The sequence below is a fragment of the Glandiceps talaboti genome, chromosome 15 (genome assembly GCF_964340395.1).
Source record: "Glandiceps talaboti chromosome 15, keGlaTala1.1, whole genome shotgun sequence".
In the NCBI taxonomy this organism is placed as follows: domain Eukaryota; kingdom Metazoa; phylum Hemichordata; class Enteropneusta; family Spengelidae; genus Glandiceps; species Glandiceps talaboti.
Window position 1 is genome coordinate 3,871,834 of NC_135563.1, and position 25,593 is coordinate 3,897,426.

At 34.7% G+C, this 25,593-nt stretch overlaps 1 protein-coding gene across 2 annotated transcripts; it reads right to left on the minus strand.

Moving 5' to 3' along the window:
* LOC144446145 (insulin-degrading enzyme-like) lies at nucleotides 1–25,183 on the minus strand. 2 transcript variants are annotated; one of them, XM_078135866.1, is made up of 24 exons: nucleotides 25,049–25,183; nucleotides 23,597–23,790; nucleotides 22,985–23,061; nucleotides 21,063–21,089; nucleotides 20,613–20,716; nucleotides 19,805–19,974; nucleotides 18,990–19,112; nucleotides 15,947–16,059; nucleotides 15,005–15,094; nucleotides 14,320–14,485; nucleotides 13,869–14,041; nucleotides 13,297–13,400; nucleotides 11,903–12,005; nucleotides 11,286–11,491; nucleotides 10,649–10,793; nucleotides 9,711–9,821; nucleotides 9,266–9,386; nucleotides 8,810–8,901; nucleotides 7,378–7,489; nucleotides 6,660–6,827; nucleotides 3,343–3,467; nucleotides 2,036–2,183; nucleotides 905–1,170; nucleotides 1–167 (listed from the first exon to the last, which is right to left on the minus strand). In XM_078135866.1, exons 1-24 carry the CDS (start codon nucleotides 25,174–25,176, stop codon nucleotides 75–77), a joined length of 3,159 nt encoding a protein of 1,052 aa, XP_077991992.1. In that variant the 5' UTR covers nucleotides 25,177–25,183; the 3' UTR covers nucleotides 1–74. The 2 variants fall into 2 exon arrangements, with proteins under 2 accessions (XP_077991992.1, XP_077991993.1); XM_078135867.1 differs by having other exon boundaries at nucleotides 23,597–23,786; nucleotides 25,049–25,172.
* Between the last annotated feature and the right edge of the window lie 410 nt (nucleotides 25,184–25,593).

Below are 25,593 nucleotides of genomic sequence, written 5' to 3' on the forward strand. Positions count from 1 at the left end.
GGTGCAACCATGTTCTTCTTCAAGTATTTAGATCATTATTTGGGCATCAGAGTACTGAGTAGCTTTGTCTTCTTTTACAATTTGGACTTCTGGCCATTGTACGGTTTGACAAGTGGAAAGAGAGGGAGACCACTCTTGAAAGTTGTGATGTCTGATATAAAGGTTGCCTGAAAACAAAACATTGGTAAAAAATTTACATCAAAATTATTGAAATTCAAAAACATGTTGGAAAGTATTTATTGGACAAACTGTATTACAACTAATTTACATATCAGGTGTATAGCAATCTGGCTACTTTATATGCAAGTGAAAATTCACCAACCACCTTCACATCAAAAAGTTCAATTTTCTAAACAGTTGGGTATTAGAACTAACTAACTAACTAACTAACTAACTAACTAACTAACTAACTAACTAACTAACTAACTAACTGAGTAACTAACTGTGCATTATCAGTATTTTAGACTTGTTAGTTTGTTGTCTTGACCAATCACATCTCTCGATTTGCACCATCAATAATCTGGTATAATATAACCAGCAATATACCAAGATAGGCTTAGTATATAGAGAATTTAGTTGGTAAGTAGTAAGAAAACAACAGTTTAAACTAAACTAGACTAATTTTGTGTTATGAAGTTTAGAAACGTGGCAAGACTGGTGAAGCGCAAACAAAATACAGCTACCTTTTTGCTGGCCTGAGAACCCACATCAAGGTAATATGAAAAATTCTACAAATATTCTAAAAAATAGCGTCCTGTTAAAATATAATTTACTATCAACACATTTTATTTGTTTACCCACTTCCAGTATAGTTGTTTCAAAGTGACTTACCTCGTCTATTTCAGGTGTTGATGTGAGATCACTATCAGTACACTTCCAGTATAGTTGTTTCAAAGTGACTTACCTCGTCTATTTCAGGTGTTGATGTGAGATCACTATCAGTATTGTCTTTAGGTGTATCCATAGACAGTGCTGCCATAGTTTCAGTCACTTTAGCTGCATCTACATGATCCAGGCCAGCCAACACATCCTTTATACTGTTGTCTGCCTTAGATACTATGTGTACTGACAACTTGTGTCTCTTTGGGGCTTTCACTGCTAACATTTCATGGTAGAATTTCAATACATCACTTTTCTTCAATGTTTTCAGGTATGACACCTCTATGTTATCTAGTCAAGTAAAATAAACAAGAAAAATCAAGTTAAACATATATTTCATTTCTCACCCATTGTCTCTGACTGTCCAGCTGTCCCTCTTTCTCTCAGACACACACTAATATACACACACACACATACATACATACATACATATACACATACATAAATACATACATACACACATACACATACACATACATACATACATACATACATACATACATAAATACATACATAAATACATACATACATACATACACACATACATACATACACACATACATAAATACATACATACATACACACACATACATACATACATACATACATACATACATACATACACACATACATAAATACATGCATACATACATACACACATACATACATACATACATAAATACATACATACATACACACATACATAAATACATACATACATACACACACATACATACATACATACATACATACACACATACATACATAAATACATACATACATACACACATACATACATACATACATACATACATACACACATACACACATACATACATACATACATACATACATACATACATTCATACATACATACATACATACATACATACATACATACATACATACATACATACATACATACATACATACATACATACACACGCACATACGTACATACATACATACTATTATACATATATACAATGTAGACATATATACATATAGGCACACACATAGACATGTAAAAACTTAAGTACATACATGCAGAAACCCATACATGTCTACACTACCATTAATCCCCATTGTGCTGTTTACAAATGACCATCATTCACAAATTTTACTGCTAAAACAATCAAACATTGAAGTAACTCACCCCTGTCAAAATTATATTGTTTGGATATGATCTCCATCCAATGCTTGGCACATTCTGATGACAACTTTTTGGGCTTCTCCAGTCTCCTGAGAGCAACCGCCATGATGTGTTTTAGAAATGCTTCTTCTGATAGATTCTCAATATATTTCTGTAAGTCAAACACAATGTACCATGTATGGTCTATCAATAACAATGCTTATGTTTCAGTATGTGTTAGCAGTTTATGAGTTTAAAAATGGCTAGAATCTGTGACAGGTCTCACTTTACGACAGGCTTTCTAAAGAACTTTGATTAGAATGTTTTGGTATGTGCATGACCCTCACAGAATGTAATAGGCTTGTCATATGGTACATATGTACCATATGCAATTTTAATTGGGTATAATGTAACTGGGAATATGGACAGAAAATTGTTCACACTTTTGCTATGCTTTGTTTTTGTTGATACAACATTTACATGTAATGTGCCTCATGTCTTTATATATTTTGTTGGAGAGTGTCGGGGAAAGGCCCTGAAAAATAAGGTCCCATATGTTGAAGTTCAACATTTAATATCGGACTGTACGTAGTTTCTTGATCCCTCACAATGAGTGGGCTAGTATTACTCTTTTAGTAAAAGAACAGTCAAAAAGTAAGGAAGGCCAGTGATCATGATCCCTAGTTCTATCTACACCTCTTTCTAAACACAATCTAAAGTCAGTGCAATGTCATCCAATGACTTTCTGTTGAGACAACTAACATCTGTAAACTGACTACTGCAAGCTCATTTCACATGTCTTTTGTGAGACACATGACAAAAGACCATAGTAGTACACCCCCTGACAATGCTGATGAGAAATGTGACAATAGACCATAGTAGTACACCCCCTGACAATGCTGATGAGACATGTGACAATAGGCCATAGTAGTACACCCCCTGACAATGCTGTTGATGATGGCAACAATTTGGGATTGACGTCCAAGAAAAGTTTTGAATGTGTGAGTAGAAATTTTCATTAATCTGATAAGGTTGGGGACACCCAGTAAAAGACAGGCCAGTCAGATTAAACTTGTATTATAATAAACCAAACCATCATTTTGGTGTGTAACCCAGTGACTGGTACATTCTAACTACTTACTGCCTAGTTTATGAACACCAATAGGGAACCCCAGTACAGTAACTGGGGAACTTAGGGTACATTTTATCTACTACTCTTAGCATACAAACACTGGTAGGGAACCCCAGTACAGTGATTGGGGAACTTAGGGTACATTTTACCTACTTTAATACTGCCCTTTGCTTACACACTGGGCCTATTATTTACATACCTCCATGCCTTGGAGAAATACTTCAACTCTTGATTCTAGGAAATCAGGTGCTTTGTCAGACTGTATAATAAATCTAAGACCCTGTACACCATTGGCTCTCCTTACACCACTTACAACAATATATCCTACAAAAAAAGGAATGAATATTAAAGTTTGAAAATGAGATTATCATGTTGAATCATCATTTACAATGTTGTAACTTTTACTGTTTATAATACACAACACTGTATCAATGTGTTGATAGACACAGTCACTCAATGTGTTGATATACACAGTCACTCAATGTGTTGATATACACAGTCACTCAATGTGTTGATAGACAGTCACTCAATGTGTTGATATACAGTCACTCAATGTGTTGATATACACAGTCACTCAATGTGTTGATATACAGTCACTCAATGTGTTGATATACACAGTCACTCAATGTGTTGATAGACAGTCACTCAATGTGTTGATATACAGTCACTCAATGTGTTGATAGACAGTCACTCAATGTGTTGATACACAGTCACTCAATGTGTTGATATACAGTCACTCAATGTGTTGATAGACAGTCACTCAATGTGTTGATAGACAGTCACTCAATGTGTTGATATACAGTCACTCAATGTGTTGATATACACAGTCACTCAATGTGTTGATATACAGTCACTCAATGTGTTGATATACACAGTCACTCAATGTGTTGATAGACAGTCACTCAATGTGTTGATATACACAGTCACTCAATGTGCTGAGAGACAGTCACTCAATGTGTTGATAGACACAGTCACTCAATGTGTTGATATACACAGTCACTCAATGTGTTGATATACACAGTCACTCAATGTGTTGATAGACAGTCACTCAATGTGTTGATACACAGTCACTCAATGTGTTGATATACACAGTCACTCAATGTGTTGATAGACAGTCACTCAATGTGTTGATATACAGTCACTCAATGTGTTGATAGACACAGTCACTCAATGTGTTGATATACACAGTCACTCAATGTGTTGATATACAGTCACTCAATGTGTTGATACACAGTCACTCAATGTGTTGATATACACAGTCACTCAATGTGTTGATATACAGTCACTCAATGTGTTGATATACAGTCACTCAATGTGTTGATATACAGTCACTCAATGTGTTGATATACAGTCACTCAATGTGTTGATAGGCAGTCACTCAATGTGTTGATATACAGCCACTCAATGTGTTGATAAATACAGTCACTCAATGTGTTGATATACAGTCACTCAATGTGTTGATAAACACAGTCACTCAATGTGTTGATATACAGCCACTCAATGTGTTGATAGACACAGTCACTCAATGTGTTGATATACAGCCACTCAATGTGATGATAGACACAGTCACTCAATGTGTTGATAGACACAGTCACTCAATGTGTTGATAGACAGTCACTCAATGTGATGATAGACACAGTCACTCAATGTGCTGATATACAGTCACTCAATGTGTTGATAAATACAGTCACTCAATGTGTTGATATACAGTCACTCAATGTGTTGATAAACACAGTCACTCAATGTGTTGATATACAGCCACTCAATGTGTTGATAAATACAGTCACTCAATGTGTTGATATACAGTCACTCAATGTGTTGATAAACACAGTCACTCAATGTGTTGATATACAGCCACTCAATGTGTTGATAGACACAGTCACTCAATGTGTTGATATACAGCCACTCAATGTGATGATAGACACAGCCACTCAATGTGTTGATAGACACAGTCACTCAATGTGTTGATATACAGTCACTCAATGTGTTGATACACAGTCACTCAATGTGTTGATAGACACAGTCACTCAATGTGTTGATATACAGTCACTCAATGTGTTGATAGACAGTCACTCAATGTGTTGATATACAGTCACTCAATGTGTTGATATACACAGTCACTCAATGTGTTGATATACAGTCACTCAATGTGTTGATATACACAGTCACTCAATGTGTTGATATACACAGTCACTCAATGTGTTGATAGACACAGTCACTCAATGTGTTGATAGACAGTCACTCAATGTGTTGATATACACAGTCACTCAATGTGCTGAGAGACAGTCACTCAATGTGTTGATAGACACAGTCACTCAATGTGTTGATATACACAGTCACTCAATGTGTTGATAGGCAGTCACTCAATGTGTTGATATACACAGTCACTCAATGTGTTGATAGACAGTCACTCAATGTGTTGATACACAGTCACTCAATGTGTTGATATACACAGTCACTCAATGTGTTGATAGACAGTCACTCAATGTGTTGATATACAGTCACTCAATGTGTTGATATACAGTCACTCAATGTGTTGATATACAGTCACTCAATGTGTTGATATACAGTCACTCAATGTGTTGATAGGCAGTCACTCAATGTGTTGATATACAGCCACTCAATGTGTTGATAAATACAGTCACTCAATGTGTTGATATACAGTCACTCAATGTGTTGATAAACACAGTCACTCAATGTGTTGATATACAGCCACTCAATGTGTTGATAGACACAGTCACTCAATGTGTTGATATACAGCCACTCAATGTGATGATAGACACAGTCACTCAATGTGTTGATAGACACAGTCACTCAATGTGTTGATAGACACAGTCACTCAATGTGTTGATAGACACAGTCACTCAATGTGTTGATAGACAGTCACTCAATGTGTTGATAGACACAGTCACTCAATGTGTTGATATACAGCCACTCAATGTGTTGATATACAGTCACTCAATGTGTTGATATACAGTCACTCAATGTGTTGATATACAGTCACTCAATGTGTTGATAGACACAGTCACTCAATGTGTTGATATACAGTCACTCAATGTGTTGATATACAGTCACTCAATGTGTTGATAGACACACTCACTCAATGTGTTGATATACAGTCACTCAATGTGTTGATAAACACAGTCACTCAATGTGTTGATATACAGCCACTCAATGTGTTGATAGGTACTATCACTATATAAATCTATTGAGTCCAGCAGCTGTTAAGAGTCAGTCAGTCAGTCAGTTAGTCCTGATATCAGCCAGGCAGTCAGTTCATCTATTCAACTATTTGTCAGTTAGTCTGTAAGCCAACCAACCAACCTGCCAGCCAGCCAGCCAGTCAGTCAGACAGTCTGTAAGCCAACCAGCCAGCCTGCCAGCCAGCCTGTCAGCCAGCCAGCCAGCCAGCCAGCCTGCCAGCCAGCCAGCCAGTCAGCCTGCCAGCCAGCCAACCAACCAGCCAGCCAGCCAGCCAGCCAACCAGCCAGCCAGTCTGTAAGTATAGTAACTCACCTAGTTGTTCTTTGGTTCTTAAAGTATCAAAGCAGGGTTCACTGATGATTTGACAAAATAATTCTAATAGCATATTACTCCTTGTAGCCTGTAGGTCTGTTTGGTAATACACTTCTATACAGGAATTACTATGTACTTCATTTTCTTTCTGATAAACATAGTAACAACCTGGGAAAAAAACACATTTTTATAAAGTCATTTATGATTTACAGTGGTGTTTTGTTCCTATGTTTTATGTAGGAAACATGGTAATGGAGAGAGAAGATCTGATAAAACTATAAAAACCATGTTGACTCTATGCAAGATTATATTTATGATTAGTGTCTGACATTTGTGCCAGGTTTGGCTGAAATTGAACTGTGGGTGTCAGACACAGGGTTGATAACGGGTGAAAGATGGATCCACTCCTATAGCCTCCCTCTGGCCTGTGCCCTTTTGGGGCTAATAATAGATTGATGACTACCAAGAAAACAAAATAGTGAACAATCAAATTTCTGTAATGACTTCGAAAGAACCAGAAACATAGAATATTTGGTTCCATTCAAATTCAAATTTCTTGAAATAAGCTTGTTAGTTAGTTAATGGTGTGAAATAAGTCAAAGATTCAAGCCATATTTGTACTGAATACTACTGATAAAATTACCAGTGACACCCTTTCATGTCACTAAAGTGTGTTTGATTTGAGGATCAATCATTCCTGAATTGTAGCAAAACTTACCATCAGGTAGTTGTAGTTCTCTGTGTCGTACAAGTTGACTTGCTAGTAATGGTTTACATTTTGTATTGTTCTTCAGTGCTATTTCCACTTCATTCATCATCTCTAAAGCAAGCTGAAAGAAAACAGATAGAATAATCTATGTATACTATTAACAAAATCACTAGTATTTTAAAAACTACACTACCTGCAAATAGGACAATTTTTTCAAACAAGCAAAAAGATATATTCACTAAAAGTTGGTCAGTTACTTATAAAAGGTTATTGTATCTGTAAATTAGTGGTCAATATTATCTGTAGGTAGTGTAGTGACAAGTTTAAATCTTGAGAGAAAGTTTGGTTTTGAATCTGTTACTATGTTAAAACTGTACTACTTTGTAACTATAGTATCATTTTTCACTCAGACAACCACAACATATTCACTGAAAAGTGTTAAAATACCAATAATTAGACATTGTACATATTAATCAGTAGACTGTAAGATACGTCGTGACGTTTCGCCCTCACCGGTGTTAGGGGTTGGCCGATGTTTGAGGGTGCCCCGTCACGGCGTACCTTACAGACTAATTAATCAGTGGTTGATATTATTCATATACTGTACAGAAACAGGTTGACATTGAGATCACCGCCAAGGGAGCTGATTTTGGGTGCAGACCCAACGATCAATTTGATTTGATTACCTTATTTACATCTTACAAATATATGTTTACCCACTGGTGATGCAATACTGTTGATGGACCATTTGTGTATGATATTACAAGTAAGATATTGTAACATTTTCAAAAAAATACTCCAGTTGCAGCTCTCTCAATCATAAAAGAATAACAAAAAAACAAGCCTTTGTCAAGAGTTCTATATAAGTGTTGACACAGACCTTGTCTGTGGTGTTGATGAGTACTGATTTTGATGTTTTAAAAAACTGCTTTGTGAGGCTGTTGACATTTATGACATTGTGTTTGTCAGTGGTCTATCTGTTTTGTTTATATATACCCTACAAGCACTGATATGATAAAAAGTCTCCTACTTCCAACACAATTTAAGACCTAGACAAACGGTAGCCATGCATTTTCAAACTGCACTCCTAGACTAAGGAATTCTTTACCATATATGGATATACAACAATCATCAAATCTGAACACTTTCAAACAACAAACTTCAGAGCATTTTGTGTGAATTTACCCATGAACAGTACTTTGGTTCTGGATTCTGGTCAGCACGTTATAAATTATTTTGATTAGATTAGATCAGATTAGATTAGCTTAGATTATATAAGATTAGATTAATATAGTGTTGTATCATTACAGGAAAGAAAGTTGTTTGGATAAAAATATTGCAGGCTATGAAAGAAAAGGGCAAGTTGTTATTTCATGACTCAAGAGATCTATCTAGCCACTGTTAGTTATTTCCATCCTACAACTAAACCACTGATACTTACCTTCTTTGTCATGTTACCATGAAATAAAGCTTCAATGTGTAACTTGCCCAGAAGCTGTGGAATAAATGCTTTGAGTGCATCCATTGTTACTTCTGTCAAACAAAACAGTAATAAAACATTAAAACATACTTAGTCTAACGATTCACTTATCGTCTAGACAGTCTAACAATTCACTTATTGTCTAGACAGTCTAACAATTCACTTACCATCTAGACAGTCTAACAATTCACTTACCATCTAGACAGTCTAACAATTCACTTACCATCTAGACAGCCCAACAATTCACTTACCGTCTAGACAGTCTAACAATTCATTTACCATCTAGAGTCTAACAATTCACTTACCCTCTAGACAGTCTAACAATTCACTTATCATCTAGACAGTTTAACAATTCACTTACCATCTAGACAGTTTAACAATTCACTTACCATCTAGACAATCTAACAATTCACTTACCATCCAGACAGTCTAACAATTCATCCTTAGTCCATGCATGCTCTGCCATCAACACAGATGTATAGTACAAGGCATGTTGATGTGGTTGTTCAGCCTTGAAGTTATGTAAATTTCTTGTGTACTTTGGGAACCAATATGAGAAAATAATTATAAGTTTTACAAAATTTTACAAGCAAGTTATCAGGAATCAGGAACAATACAATTCCACCTAATCCTTACATACATACACACACACACACACACACACACACACACACACACACACACACACATGCAAGTAATCACGCATACATTTCTAATAGATATACAGATCTTCTCAGTTGGTTAAAAAGAATGATTTGATACCTAATACTTCACATTTCAGCTAGACAGCGGCTCATTGTTAAAGATTACTGGTCATTGAGTTTCAAGGTAAGAATAGTGTGACAAATATTGATATACTTACAGCCTCCTTTATTATATTAAATCTCTTTTCATCAATCTGAAATGCCGTCATCTTCTCCAGGACTTTTGTCAGTAGGATCGGTTGTTTGTCATTATAGCCTTTGATGCCAAGCTACAGTAAAAACAACAACCAACTCATATCAATCTTTAACATCCACCCAAGTTGATTGACAATCCACTGACCAATCAATAATGAGAAAAAATAAGTCTTTATGACAACATGCACAGAAAATATGAGGTACGATAACGGAACTTTGAGATTTAGATCTTTTGGCAGTGTTGTTTGATCAACAAGAAATGTAGCCAAATGAATAGAGATATGCCCTGTTAGTCATCTTGAACCATCCATGGTATTGACTTCACTGAAGTTTTTGATTACTAAATATGTTTGTCACTTTGTGATTTTCAGTAAGAGTGACCCTATTTTTTAAATGTTTCTCATTACTTTTTCATGGCAACTATGGGTTAGGTGGTTGATAAAAAAAATTCATCTTCTTCATATTTCTCTGCATCTCTTTTTCCTCCTCTCCATCTTCTTTTTATTGGAGTTCTGGTAACAAGCCCTTTCCCAGCTTCTCTACACAATTGCCATGTTCTCTGGCCCCTACTTGAATAACTTCCGTCATGAAAAAAAATGCTTGTTCATGAAGAAGTGTCGTCATCACCACTAAGACTGTAGATTACATCAACAGTCCAAACACTTGCTTATTCTTACTGTTCCGCAAAATATTAAGGGTGGGTGTAAATAAATTTCTTTTTGATGTTGGAGCTGAAAATTTGGGTCGGTCGGGTAATGAGAAACAACTAGAACACACACTTTAAACCATTCAAAACACAACAAAAATGAAAAGTAGAGATCCTAATCAAATCCAAGGCAGGTATAAATAAAAGCTTGAAATGATACAAACTGCATGATAACAATGACAATTTGCTACTTACATAGAGTCCATAGATGGTATTTTCTAGGTTATAGCCTAGACCAGCTATCTCTGCAGCATAGGAGTATTCTACCAAACTGTCTTTGATTAGCTGGTTGTACATGAATGCCAGGTTACAGTGTAATGGATCCAAATAGGCCATAGGACTGCAAAGACAAAGTACAATGAATTAGGAGATAAATCCACTTCAAATTGTAGACTTACCACCAGTTTTACAACCCCATTCAGAAATAGTTGACTTTCTGCTGGATATTCATAACGTTAAACAGGGAATATTAAAACCTGCAGGTAAGGTCATAATGTGTGTATGCTCATTACAACCTAATATCACCTGTTTATAGGTATTTTCACAAAACTGAAGGTTTCTGACAACTTGAAATGAATTTGTAACATTAAATGGTCAGTGGGAATGAAACATTGGGATGGTGTCGGAAGTAAGACTGAGGAGTACTGATAGAAGTTTATTATTCTAAAAATATGCATTAATTTGTATTTAGTGGGAATACTGTGAATTTGGGTATCACACTCAATTTTTAAATAGTGTTTGTAATTATTTATTGCACTTTTTAAATGTACTCAAACTCAACTTGTTGCCACATCTATCTTTGGACCACAATGGTAAGGCACTCTGTACCTACCTGGTAAATTCAAGGAAAAGACATGCTTTAGGTAAACGGAATGTATCATCCTGTTTAAACCATAACTTGGTCATTGGAGTATCTTTAATCAATACTGGTATAGGTGACATGTCTTCCTCTCTGGGTGTAATCTCAAAGTTTGTGGGTATAAACTCATTCCTTGGAGGAAGAGCAAATTTATCATTCAACCCAGCATTTTTCCATCTCTGTAAACAAAAATATTTGCTATTGATACAAATCAAATTCTGACAGCATTATAAAAAGTGATAGTGCCTGTCAGGGAAAGGTCATTTGTTTTGATGAACAGGATTTGTAAAGTTGTCAGTCAAAGATCACTAAAGCTACAGAATGGTAGAACACATGAAACATAGCAGAAATCCTGCCAAGCATATAAGCCAGGGTGGTAAGGACATTGCTGGTAATAACAATGTGCTTTCTCCATAGTGGGAGAACACCGTAAAATGGCATGAAATAGTTAGTATAGTCTACAACTTAGATCTTACGCAAGAACATAATAATTAATATACAATGTGCAAGATCTGAATTAAAAGTTTATCAGTTTTTTCAACACATGGAATATCTACAAAATATAAATGAAAAAAGTCGAGGCTTTGTACCTTTAGTTTGTCCTTGGTTATAGGTGTTATTTTGTAGGATGTGCCATACCATTTTTCTGATTCATCTGTCTTCCCTTCAAATATTTTGGAGATGACAGCAATTCTGTAGTCGAACAAACCATTGTTTTTTAGAGTCATTATGTCAGTGACAAACTCTAACAAACATAGTGATGTATAAACTGAAGACACAGACTGACATGCACATGTACTCACACACATGCACACAAATACACATACATGCACACACAAATGCATGACATACTTGCACACACACACATGTACACAATGTAATATCATACACACACACATACATATGATCATAGTGTATCAGATATGTTTATTTCAGGAATTTGTAAGGTTTTTGGTGATGATGATCAATTGAGGTTGAAGGAGGAAATCAATTTCCGTCTCGGAACACTGGAACCCCATGATTATTTACATCATTCCCCAATATCTAACTATGCTTATTCTATCTTTCAGGCATGCTCTATAGGGTTGTTTTTGGTGCACATGTTAAAATCTTTTTGCGTGTATCTTACCATTGATAAATACTCATGCAGTAGTCCTCAAGTTCTATTCCATAACATTTAGATATATAGTCAGGTGGTAACCTACTCATGTATATGTCATGCCTTGATATCCTTGATAAAGAGTTTTGATTCAAAACGTTGGATTGTATTTATTTATTTCGACTGTATAACTCATTCCTTTCTACATAGATAGATAGATAGATAGACAGACAGACAGACAGACAGACAGACAGACAGACAGACAGATAGATAGATAGATAGATAGACAGACAGATAGATAGATAGACAGACAGACAGACAGACAGACAGACAGACAGATACAGACAGACAGATAGATAGATAGATAGATAGATAGACAGACAGACAGACAGACAGATAGATAGATAGATAGATAGATAGACAGACAGACAGATAGATAGATAGACAGACAGACAGACAGACAGACAGACAGATAGATACAGACAGACAGACCAACATACATACATACAGACAGACAGACAGACATACATGCAAACATACATACATACAGACAGACAGACATACATACATACATACATACAGACAGACAGACATACATGCAAACATACATACATACATACAGACAGACATACATACAGACAGACAGACATACATGCAAACATACAGACAGACAGACAGACAGACAGACAGACAGACAGAGACAGACAGACAGACAGACAGACAGACAGAGACAGACAGATAGACAGCAGCTGAAACATAGAGACACAGACATACAGGCATACAGTTAATACAGACAGACAGACAGACATATTACATGAACATTCCCTTTGGGACTACGGTCCCCTATTAATAGTATCTAAACAGCAGAAATTCTTTTTCTTTTACCTTATTTTCTCTGGTATCAATTTACTCAACAACATTTCAATTAGATCTGGTCTGAATTCTTTCATTAAGTATCCACCACTCAAGACTTGTTGACAGGGAAACTCCTACATGGATAAACATACCACAATCAATTAAAAAGTTGCTCCTACCTAAACTGTGTAATATCAAGCCAGGGCATATATTTCCACTGATGCAATTAAAAATGATGTAAACCTGGAAATTTTCACCAAAAATTTATATTTGCTTTATATTTCGCTGGCAAACAAAAATGCAAAAATAAATAGTGACTAAACTTCCTTCTTGTACATGAATACAATGTACCAGTCTGGTAATTAGTTAAAATTAGTCTTTGAAAACTAGCTGATGACTGTACAATCACAAAATTTCTAGTAGTGAAAATATCTAAGGTTTACAGATTACAGTGACATAAAGGGGCATGTGGCTTTTATGACAATGTGTTTCTGAGAAATCGTTGGTTGTTCAAGTCTATAGTTGACAATTTATGCACAGACAGTGAATAAAATGAATGAAACTTACATACACAGACAGTGAATAAAATGAATGAAACTTACATGCAACAAAGCAGCCACTCTTGAAGTATAACTACTTGGGCGTTCTTTATCTTTGAAACGAAACGTCATTGCATCCAAGTCCCGGCATTCATCATGCACCCATTGTTGAGGTCCTTCCTTCCTTAACAAGTTTAGGTATTGGAATATATGGGTGACAATGTCATCAACATGTTCTGTAAAACCAATGTTATGGAATACATATTGAATTGGGTTTTATCTCATAATGATATTTACTATCTAGACACCCTATGGAACATCTCCCCCAACTAACAAATACCAAGGCAATGGTTCAGTGACACCCTATGGAACATCTCCACCTACTACCAAATACCAAGGCAATGGGTTCTTTTTTTACTCTGATTCATTTACATATTACACATATTGTTTTCATTATAATAATAACATGCAAGTATTTCATGGGGGTTCAATTCCAAAAAAAACACCTACTCACCAAGTCCTTCCTCTGTCAGGTCCACATTGACTATAAAGAACATAAAACCTTTAGCTCCGTCTTTCTGACCACCACATAAAGTATTAACCCATCCTTTCTTCTTTAATTCTGACAATAAACTACCTGGTCCTTCATGACCTATTAAATGACCAAGGTAATGTCCAGGCTGTGGAATACAACATGACAGATTCAAAACACTTTATAAGATGTGTAAGTAGTGATAAACTTCATGTAGTTTTCTTATTTACTGCATGTTGCCACATTGTCGTTATCAGAATGACACATGAGCTTCATTTAAGTCTACAATGATTTCATATTTGTGATTTTCCAGTCTGTTATTAAAATCAATTGGTAGAAAACAAAAAAACCTTGTTCTGTGCAGACATGAGACTTAGCTTTAATTATATCACGAGGCAACTATTTCTGTGAGAAATTACTATTTCCTTGCAGCTTAGCAAGAAATTACAAAAATAAAATAGTCATTTCCTGACATGAAATATTGCAAGAGGCTATAAAGGATAGGTCATTCTCACATACCTCAAGCATGGAAATGCATAATTTGTTTATGTTTGTCACAAAGCTGCAAGGAAATAGTAATTTCATGCAGAAATGATTGTGTTTATTAAAGTTGAGGTAATACTCTATAACTGAAGATTTCAATTCAAACATAACCATAGACATTTACCTTGGATTCATAGTATGGTTGAAGATCAGGAATTGGAAATGTCACATGCAAATTTCTTATATCTTTCACAGGTACTACATCACATCGCAGCTGAAATCAAGAAAACAAGAAAAGTTAGTCTTTTTCAGGACAGCAATCTTTTTCTCTGCTTTCATTTCAAAAGAGCTAAGGTTTTTGAGATATTGATGACACAGACTGATGACAGACAGACAGGCAGACAGAGAGACAGAGAGATGCCTAGTAGCTCAAATTAAGAAGGGGGGGGGAGATATGTTACTTTTAACATTCTCTTCTTAACATCAGTGTGCCCTCTAATGATAGCCAAATGTTGTTGTTGATGAGTCAAAATGGCAATGTTTGGATTTCTTGTGAGTCACCACATAGTGAGAGACAGGAGTACACCAAATCTGGGTCTGTCACTAGAAATTGTGTCGGTGACATGACAAATTGGCTTAGCTTAGAGTGCACACTGCTTAACACTATACTTTCACCAAAAGAACAAAATACATAGATGAGAATGACTTTTCTTGACATAAAAATATTCCCATCCAAATATTTCATTATTTTCCTACTTTCTGTTATCATCAACACAACCATGGTACTGAAGTCTTAGCTAACCCAAGCCTATCCACTGTTACAACACATTGTAACTATATAAAGTTTTTAAAGCCCAATTCTCAAATACTTTTTTGTCGATGTTTTAAAAAGTTTAACATTAAATATTGTGTGTGGATAAGTTAAAAATAAAAGTATATCGCACTCTAAGGGCTTCGTTGCTTATATTAGTATGTAGAGAACACATACTGCAGTCCCTTTAGGTTTAGGTACAAAGAGAAAGAATCCTGTTTTAACTGATGTCATACATATACAGTATATACACACACACACACACACACACACACACACACACACACACACACACACATACACACACATACACACCTGTAAATTTTTGTCTTGGAATGGATGCTCTATCCATTCGGGGGCTGGTATATTTTTATTTTCAACATCACCAAATAATGTTACAGCCATATCTTGCAATTCATCCAAGGACTCTGAAAGTAAAACATAAAAGTTACAGACATTATCAAAATACAAGTCTCCATGGAAGACACAAACCCCCCAACAACAATGTACACAAAGGTAATCTTGAAAGGTTTCAGAGCTGAGATTACACACAGAGATTCCTCAAAATGCAAAAGTAGATTGTCATATAAACGTTGTAAAAGTTAAAACAAGGAGTCTCACTGTATAGCCTAGCTAGCCAAGAGAATGCATGCCCCATGGATACATGTAGAACACACATTGCAATAGAGTAACAGTGTATGTAAGTGTACAACTCATAGCACCAAAGTAAAGCATTTTCTGTATGAAACTAATATGACACTATTATATGATGGTTACCAAAGAATTCTTAAAAACACAAGTCTTTCTTATCAATCCTGTTTGTTCATATTTCAAAATGTCTCAAAGCTGATTTGTTCATAAATAAATTTTCACAGTCTGTGTATTATTTTTGTCTTTCTTTTACACCACATTTAGGCAAAAATGTGTACAGTCTCAGTTACAGACTGTAATACATACATCAACATTACCAGTACATGGAGAGCCATATTCTATGCTTTGAATGCATACCAGCTATCGCCCACAGTAAACTCATAAACTTACCCAGCTGATTTATGTATCAGCATACATGTATATTATAATCCTAGAATTATACAAAGAGTAACATTGAAGTAAAGCACTTCCTTTATGTGCTACACTCGTTTACAGCATTCATAGTGTTAAAAATATACTGTGTGTTGCAATTGGTTTATTTACAAGCCTAGCATGTGGCCTTTGTAATGTGGTCAATTAGCAAATGAAACAGTATACTTTTACACTTGATATGGATGCTGTAAACGATCGTGGTACATACAGAAAATGCTTTACTTTGGTGTTATGAGTTGTACACTTACATACATTGTTACTCTATTACCAGGGTTCAAAAACCTTACCAAACACACTGTACATGTGCCATTTCTACATTTAGTCATTTACAGAAGAGAAAGATATCATGAGCTAAGCCATCCCTTTTTCAATAATTTTATTTCAGGGTTAAGATAAAGAAAAACAAATGATTTGATGAAAATATGGACACTACTACAGTAGATATGACTAAACTAACTTATTAATAACTGCTACAGGTTCAAATTACAACAGCAAGGTTTCAACAAAAGTGACACAAAGTTCAATAAAAGATTATCAGTTTGGTGTTCCTGTCAAATTTTGCCATTTGGAAGCAATCTGCCAATTGCCAGCTTGATGTTACTGCTGGATTGGTTTTACTTTTAGAAAATCAGTCAGGTTGATGTTACTGTTACTTTTGGAGAATCTGACACCTTGATGTTATTGCTTGACAGAAGTTACTTTTCGAGAATCTGTCACTTTGATGTTACTACTGAATGGATGGATTTGGCCACTTAGAGAAGTAATATGTTCACTGTCCCTAATTTTTTTTTTTTTTTAAATCTTTACAAACATTTTCTTGAAAAGGACTACTCATTGTTCACTAGCTCACTCGTAAAATACCATGTCTTGAATAGGACTACTCATTGTTCACTAGCTCACTCCTAGAATACCATGTCTTGAATAGGAATACTCATTGTTCATTAGCTCACTTGTAGAATACCATGTCTTGAACAGGACTACTCATTGTTCACTAGCTCACTCCTAGAATACCATGTCTTGAACAGGACTACTCATTGTTCACTAGCTCACTCCTAGAATACCATGTCTTGAACAGAACTACTCATTGTTCACTAGCTCACTCGTAGAATACCATGTCTTGAATAGGACTACTCATTGTTCACTAGCTCACTCCTAGAATACCATGTCTTGAATAGGACTACTCATTGTTCACTAGCTCACTCCTAGAATACCATGTCTTGAATAGAACTACTCATTGTTCACTAGCTCACTCCTAGAATACCATGTCTTGAATAGGACTACTCATTGTTTACTAGCTCACTTGTAGAATACCATGTCTTGAATAGGACTACTCATTGTTCACTAGCTCACTCGTAGAATACCATGTCTTGAATAGGACTACTCATTGTTCACTAGCTCACTTGTAGAATACCATGTCTTGAATAGGACTACTCATTGTTCACTAGCTCACTCGTAGAATATCATGTCTTGAATAGGACTACTCATTGTTCACTAGCTCACTCGTAAAATACCATGTCCCTGCATTTTTGTGTGGGTTTTTTTTTTTTTTTTTTTTTTTTCACTTTTTTTCACTTTTTTTCACTTTTTTTCACTTTTTTTTTATTAATTTGTCCCTAAGGGGTTCTCCTGATTGCTTCTTACATAAGTGCAGTGATTCTCCTGATTGGTTCTTACATAAATTAAGTGGTTCTCCTAATTGTTCCTAAATTATTATGTGCAACGGTTCCCCTAACTGGTTCTCTATCAACAATTATTTCTAATAAAGTAAAAGAAACAAAGAAAAAAATGAAACAAAACAAAACATCACACAGACATAGACACACATGTACACGCGCGCACTCACGCACACACACACACACACACACACACACACACACACACACACAAAGCCCCCCCCCCCCATGGTATTAGTATTACTTTACCTATATTACATATTACTACTCACGTCACTTTGTAATCATTTTCTGTAAATGTGTAATATGAGGACATCAGAGAATAGAGAAGACTAGTTATAATTTTCATAATTGAGGTCACTTCAAATAGTCATACAAAAACAATACATAAAAAATTACGCCAAGCAATGTAATTTGTCGAGAATGCCACAGACTTTTGCCATGAATGCTGGGAACAGCTGATTGTCAAAGTACACTATTTCAGTACTCAACTATTCTGGACCTTGTATAGTGTCTATTTCTGAGACACTACCACTTAGTGGCTAAACTATATAATTTTGTCTTTCCATTAATGAAAGTATGTAGTGTATTGCATGCCATACCTCGTCCTATAACACTAAGTCCCATGAGATTTGATGAGTAGAACTTGGAATGGAATTGTAATAGTTCCTCCCTTGTATCAATACCGTCCTCTAGTGGCTTGGTTTCCAATGTATACTTATTACCTAGTAAGATAAAAAGTGAAAACTATCATCGTTATTCAATGAATATATTGCAATGACATATTGAGAATAATATTTGGAACTTGTTGCATCATAGCATATATAATATTTCAGTGCCAATAATGTATTTATTTTCAACATTTTCATTGACCACCCATGTTAATAAATTCATACACAAGTTCTCTTCTTGCACTTTTTATTGGGAAACAGACATATTTTGAACAAATAACAAAACACAATACTACTCACTACACATGCTTTTTCCAAAGTACTCCGATTATGTAGCAATCATAATAGTAGGAGTCCTTCTTCAGTGTCTAAACTGGATCAGACACCTTCAGTTTATTCAACATCTCCACCAAATTTGGATCATTCTGTCAGATCCAATTAGACACTGAAGAAGGACCCCTACTATTATGATTGCTACATAATCGGAGTACTTTGGAAAAAGCATGTGTAGTGGGTAGTATTTAGATATGAATACATGATGCAAAGCCAAAGTATATTCCAAATGATTTACATGGAATGGGAGTGAGACAACCTCATGAATAATTAATTAGCAAAACATAGGCAGGCTCTATCAAGTTTGCCAAAAAGTTCTCCATAGAAGCTGTCTATCGACACTCATTTAAAAAATAGATTTGATAACATTAGCCGCGGCTTCTATTAGGAATTTCATGGTAGTAAATACTCACCTGTTCCAAATTTACTGTATGGATGTTTTGGGTCTGCTGTGGCTTTCTCCAACTGGAAGAGTCTCCAGGTATCTGACATAAGATTTTTATCATTTTCTGACTCCACGGCATTAACTTCTCTTCCCTTTGAATCTTCATTGAATAGTGGGCATAAAAAGAATTGGGCAAATCTGAAATTTCAGAAATACGATATTAAGGTCATTTTTTATATTTTTTTTTTACAGCAGTTTCATGATGAAAATCAAGATCACTGACATGAAAGTAGTGAGATTTGTAATGTGGAGGAAATAATAGGCCTGGTAAATGACATGGATGGAGTTAACACTGAAAACAATGTGTGGAATTTATCAAAACATCATTTGTCAGTGAAGTCTTGATTGTGCAATATCTACTTTTAATATTTGATGACATATTTTTAGCGAGGTTTATACTCCAAAGAAAGTGACAAGACAAAAATACAGACATACAGATGCACAGAAATCAGACAGGGACAGACAAACAGACAGACAAACAGACAGACAGATAGACAGACAGACAGACAGGGACAGACATATAAACGAGACAGATAAGACCGACAGACAGACAGACAGACAGACACACACACACACACACACACACACACACACAAAAGACAAACAAAACACAGATAAGACCAACAGATTGACAGACAGAGACAGTCAGACAGACAGAGACAGACAGACAGACAGACAGACAGACAGACAGAGACAGACAGACAGCCAGTCACCTTGTTATCTTTAACACAGCTAGTCACAACTGACTTTACTTAAACTATGGTTAGGATATCTACCTGTCTAGTGCACCAGTCAAGTGTTCATGTGACACATCAAAATAATAGTTTGTATTCTCGGCTCCAGTAAATGCATTTGAAAATCCACCATGCTCACTCAGAAACTGTAAAGAAAATACATTATTTATCAATGATCTCAAATTGTCCACTTTAATTAGGAAGATTACAAATTTTCACTTTCAAACTGTTTTGCACAATACCATTATGATTTCAGCCCATCTGAATTTATATCAAATTAGATGTTTTTTGTTTATTTACTTTCTCCTTGCCTTATTCACTGAAAAATGACTCCAAACAAATTTAGATTATTTTTCATTCAAATACTCATAACATGGTTTTTTTGTTGTTGTTATACTACCCTCACAACTCAACAAAATTTCATTTGTCATTCATATTTTCCTCCCCTAAACAAAGAAAAATATTGGGAAATAATATTGAATAATCACTCACCTGGGTGTATTCGTTTTCTGATGGATACTGAAAGAACAATGACCACAGTTTATTAGATTGTTAGATATCGTTGTAATTTACATTAATATATAATAATCAAATGTCTTGACAAAATCTGCTAAGGAGAGAAATTAGTTCCGATCATACTAAAATATTTTTATCATTAGTAGAAGTAGTATTACACTTGTCAGTTTTATTTTATTTGTTATACTTGTTTTATTAATATTTTATTTCCTTACGTCATTCTAAGTCATACATTCTGATGTTTTACATCTAATTTACATACCTAACTTTGTAAACATTCTTTTTAATTCATAGAATTTTTACAATTCCATTTATTTCAAATCAAACTCCTTGAAATAGCTATCTGAAGTGTGAAACTAGATGAAAATTCTGGCCATTTTGTACTGAATTACTACTACATAGTATATAAAATTTACACACAGACAAGTAATGAGTCACAGTAACACTATTGAAATGGTTCAGATTTTACACACTACATTTTACAGAAGTGTGTTTGCATACACAGTCACTTCCATTCCTTATTTTTGAAACACACAATTTGCATATCTTCATAATTAAAATTTACATATCGGACATAAACTAATATTTAACATATTTTCCTGATGGGTTGTGTAAAGGTGAGATCTTGTGAGATGCATGATGCTGTTTTTCTTTCTCACAAATATCATTCAAACATTAATGAATTTGAACTGCAATTAAGTAAATTTGATCATTATAAAAACTATTGCTCTATAAATGATGTAATAAATACAGGTAAATATAAAATAAATAAAATATAAAATAAGAACGAAGTGTGTGCCCACCATTGGAACTTTGTGGATTAGTTGTTTGTACATCATCCAGGGTGTAACACGACTAGTCAAAATGGAGTTACATATTGCAAACCCATCCCTACATGTCATAAGCTATTTTCAGATTTCTTGTTTTGACAATTATGAAATCTCTCTTTTTTAATATATTTGGTCACCAATGATTGCATGTCTTGTAACAATATACCACAATCTAATGTATGTAACTTAACAAATCTATGCACACTAAATCTAATGTATGTAACTATTACCAAATCTATGCACACTAAATCTAATGTATGTAACTTAACAAATGTATGCACACTAAATCTAATGTATGTAACTTAACAAATGTATGCACACTAAATCTAATGTATGTAACTATTACCAAATGTATGCACACTAAATCTAATGTATGTAACTTAACAAATGTATGCACACTAAATCTAATGTATGTAACTTAACAAATCTATGCACACTGAATCTAATGTATGTAACTATTACCAAATCTATGCACACTAAATCTAATGTATGTAACTTAACAAATGTATGCACACTAAATCTAATGTATGTAACTTAACAAATCTATGCACACTAAATCTAATGTATGTAACTATTACCAAATCTATGCACACTAAATCTAATGTATGTAACTTAACAAATGTATGCACACTAAATCTAATGTATGTAACTTAACAAATGTATGCACACTAAATCTAATGTATGTAACTATTACCAAATGTATGCACACTAAATCTAATGTATGTAACTTAACAAATGTATGCACACTAAATCTAATGTATGTAACTTAACAAATCTATGCACACTGAATCTAATGTATGTAACTATTACCAAATGTATGCACACTAAATCTAATGTATGTAACTTAACAAATGTATGCACACTAAATCTAATGTATGTAACTTAACAAATGTATGCACACTAAATCTAATGTATGTAACTTAACAAATCTATGCACACTATTTAATCAACACCACAAACTTTAAAATGGCATAAGCTGCATTTTTTATAAGATTACCCCAACCCAACGTCACCCCAACCCCCACCCTAGTATAAACTTAGAAATAAAAATAATCTAAAGTACATTACCTTTTTGGTCCCTAGGAATAGCATGTGTTCACAGAAATGTGCAAGACCTGGTATATGGTCAGGATCAGACATACATCCTACAATTTCAACCAAAAAAGTCATTTGTTTTTATTTTGCTTCCTTTTTTTACAATTATATCACTCTTGTTTCACAATGATCACTGCATAGTGATACATACATGTATAAGTTGTCTTTATATCTACAGTGTGTCTTAATTAATTAATTTCATGTATGTGATAAAACTGGTAAGCCTTGGAAATTTATGTTAAAATGAAAAAATATTTTTAGCATTAGACGTTATATAATTTAGCTGTCTGGATGACAGCATAATTAAATGCAAACTTTCTATCTCACTGTCTATTGTTGTTATTGTAATATTCATTTGTATGAAATGTATACAAATGATATTATACCAATTCAGCGTAATATATCAACCAATCATGGTCAAATATAATAGCAGAACCACTGGCATTCATACTACCAGTATCATGAGCAATTCAAATTACTAATTATAATGTACTTACATAAGTCAAATATATATCACATAAACACACAAATAATGGAACTTCAGAAATTGTACTTGTATGCCAACATTTTGTAGGATGTGCTTACCGATGTTAACATCAATTGCAGCTGAAGCTTTCTCTGTTGTTGGATCAGTAATCAACATAACTTTCATTTTGTTCTTCAGTAGAAGGCCCCTGTATTCTCTCTTGTCCTCGGCTGACTTTATAATGTTGTCATACACACTCAGCACTTTGTCTTCCGATGTTGCCATGGTTACCCTCGTACTGTAGCCCCTCTGTCTGGAAGCATGATTGGGTATTAAGCCAAATTTGTACCGAAGACATGATGGTTGCAAAATCAATTTGGTCTTAGATGCCATGGTCTCCTGCATTCTTTGGTGATTTGCTTATAAATGAGAGGTCTACAAATTATGGCATATCTAAATACTTGTTTATGGATTTCAATATGAACAATTATGTGATAACTGTCCAATGTACTTGCTTACAGCTTGTGGGTTAATTTACATTATCATATTTATTATAATTACTAAATGAAAATCATCATATTAACCACAGCTCTCTTTTAGTTGCACCAGAGGTACTGACAATGTTGTTGAACTGCTCTCACAAAAAAGTGCAAGGAATAGCGCATACCCAGGCCAGGCAAGGACTTATCAGATATCTGTCTAAATTTCTACATATTTACATGATGTTGTAACAATGATTATGTTCATGTACTCTGGGTTCAAACTTTAAAATGAACATTTCTACTCACAGATTCAAAAAACAATTCTTGAAAACAAATCCCAAAATTTGGCTGACGAAAATTTCATCACCCAAAAATTTGGGATTCACTAAATTAAATACTTCTCTGAAAGTAAAAATTTTCATTAATATCAATTTATATTTACACGTTGTTTCATTATGTATACTTATAATGATGTATTTTAACAGTACATGAGAACAATTATTTCATTTAAAATTTCACTTGTACACTGACAAATATCAATTTTTAAAAAATCTTTGGGGAAATTTTATAAACACAGATCGAACTCTGTTTGTTTTATAATGTTGGTATAAATATTCATATTGTCATATTGTAATAAGTATAATCCAAATATGAGTCATCAACTCTGGGGGCCAGGGGGGGGGGGGGGAGATAAACGCAGAAGCTGTGTAACCAGATTTGTTTAGTCTTGCTTCTAATATTATTATCATTAATATCCATATACTAAATATAGGTCACTGAGTGGTGTACGTACAAAATAATTTACATACATCATTACATGTAGATTTATTTCTCTTTATAAACATATGTTACAGGGAAGTCGGTGACATCATAGACATTATACATATAATTACAGCTGGTATATTGAATTGACAAATCAGCACATATTAAGTACAAGTGAAATCAACATTATAAAAAGTATGACAGGTATTTAGGTTGTGACTCGGATCATGGTCAGCAGGGTCCTGAGTGAGTGACCTTTCGAAGGTGGGACCGTTCCTAAGGGTAACACTCTTTACGGAATATTCGATATTTACAAAATGTTCTCACCTCCTAAAATGTGGCCACTGGTGAATATTTGTAGATATGGTTCTCCTTGGGACTGACAGATATGATATACACTTGGTTACTTCTATCACAAATGGTTTCCAAAGACGTGCAGGACCAACGGTGAACATTCCCGGCGACAGATCAGTAGGGCGCCATTTTGAAGGACGCCACCGTAGGTTCGATACATTTTACTTTTTTTCTTTTGTCTTTCACTACTTCTCCCGTGTTGTCATTGCATGTTCTCCTTTCGCCATTATGTTGCAATTCTTCCAGTTTCACCCTCTTCTCTGATGACACATTTATTTCTTCCGTTCTTTCTATAGCAAATTAAACGTTCATTTCTTCCAATGGCAACTTCTCATTTTTATCTTCAGATGGTCATGGCATATATATATTATCCAAGAACGTTGTGTTTCTTCCGCGGTCGTTAGTATATTCCGGTGATACATGTGCATGTACATGTCGAATTTCTTCCATTTTTGTTTTCCTTTGGTAGGTAATGCATTGTGATCTATTTCTTCCATTTTCCTTTCAATTACTATTTT

Coding starts and splice junctions, on each gene's coding strand:
- LOC144446145 (XM_078135866.1), bottom strand. CDS start 25,176: ATGTTCACCGTTGGTCCTGCACGTCTTTGGAAACCATTTGTGATAGAA. Junction 21,090..22,984: donor TATTCCTAGGGACCAAAAAG/GTAATGTACTTT, acceptor TTGTTCTTTCAG/TATCCATCAGAAAACGAATA. Junction 20,717..21,062: donor CAGAAAACGAATACACCCAG/GTGAGTGATTAT, acceptor TTTTCTTTACAG/TTTCTGAGTGAGCATGGTGG.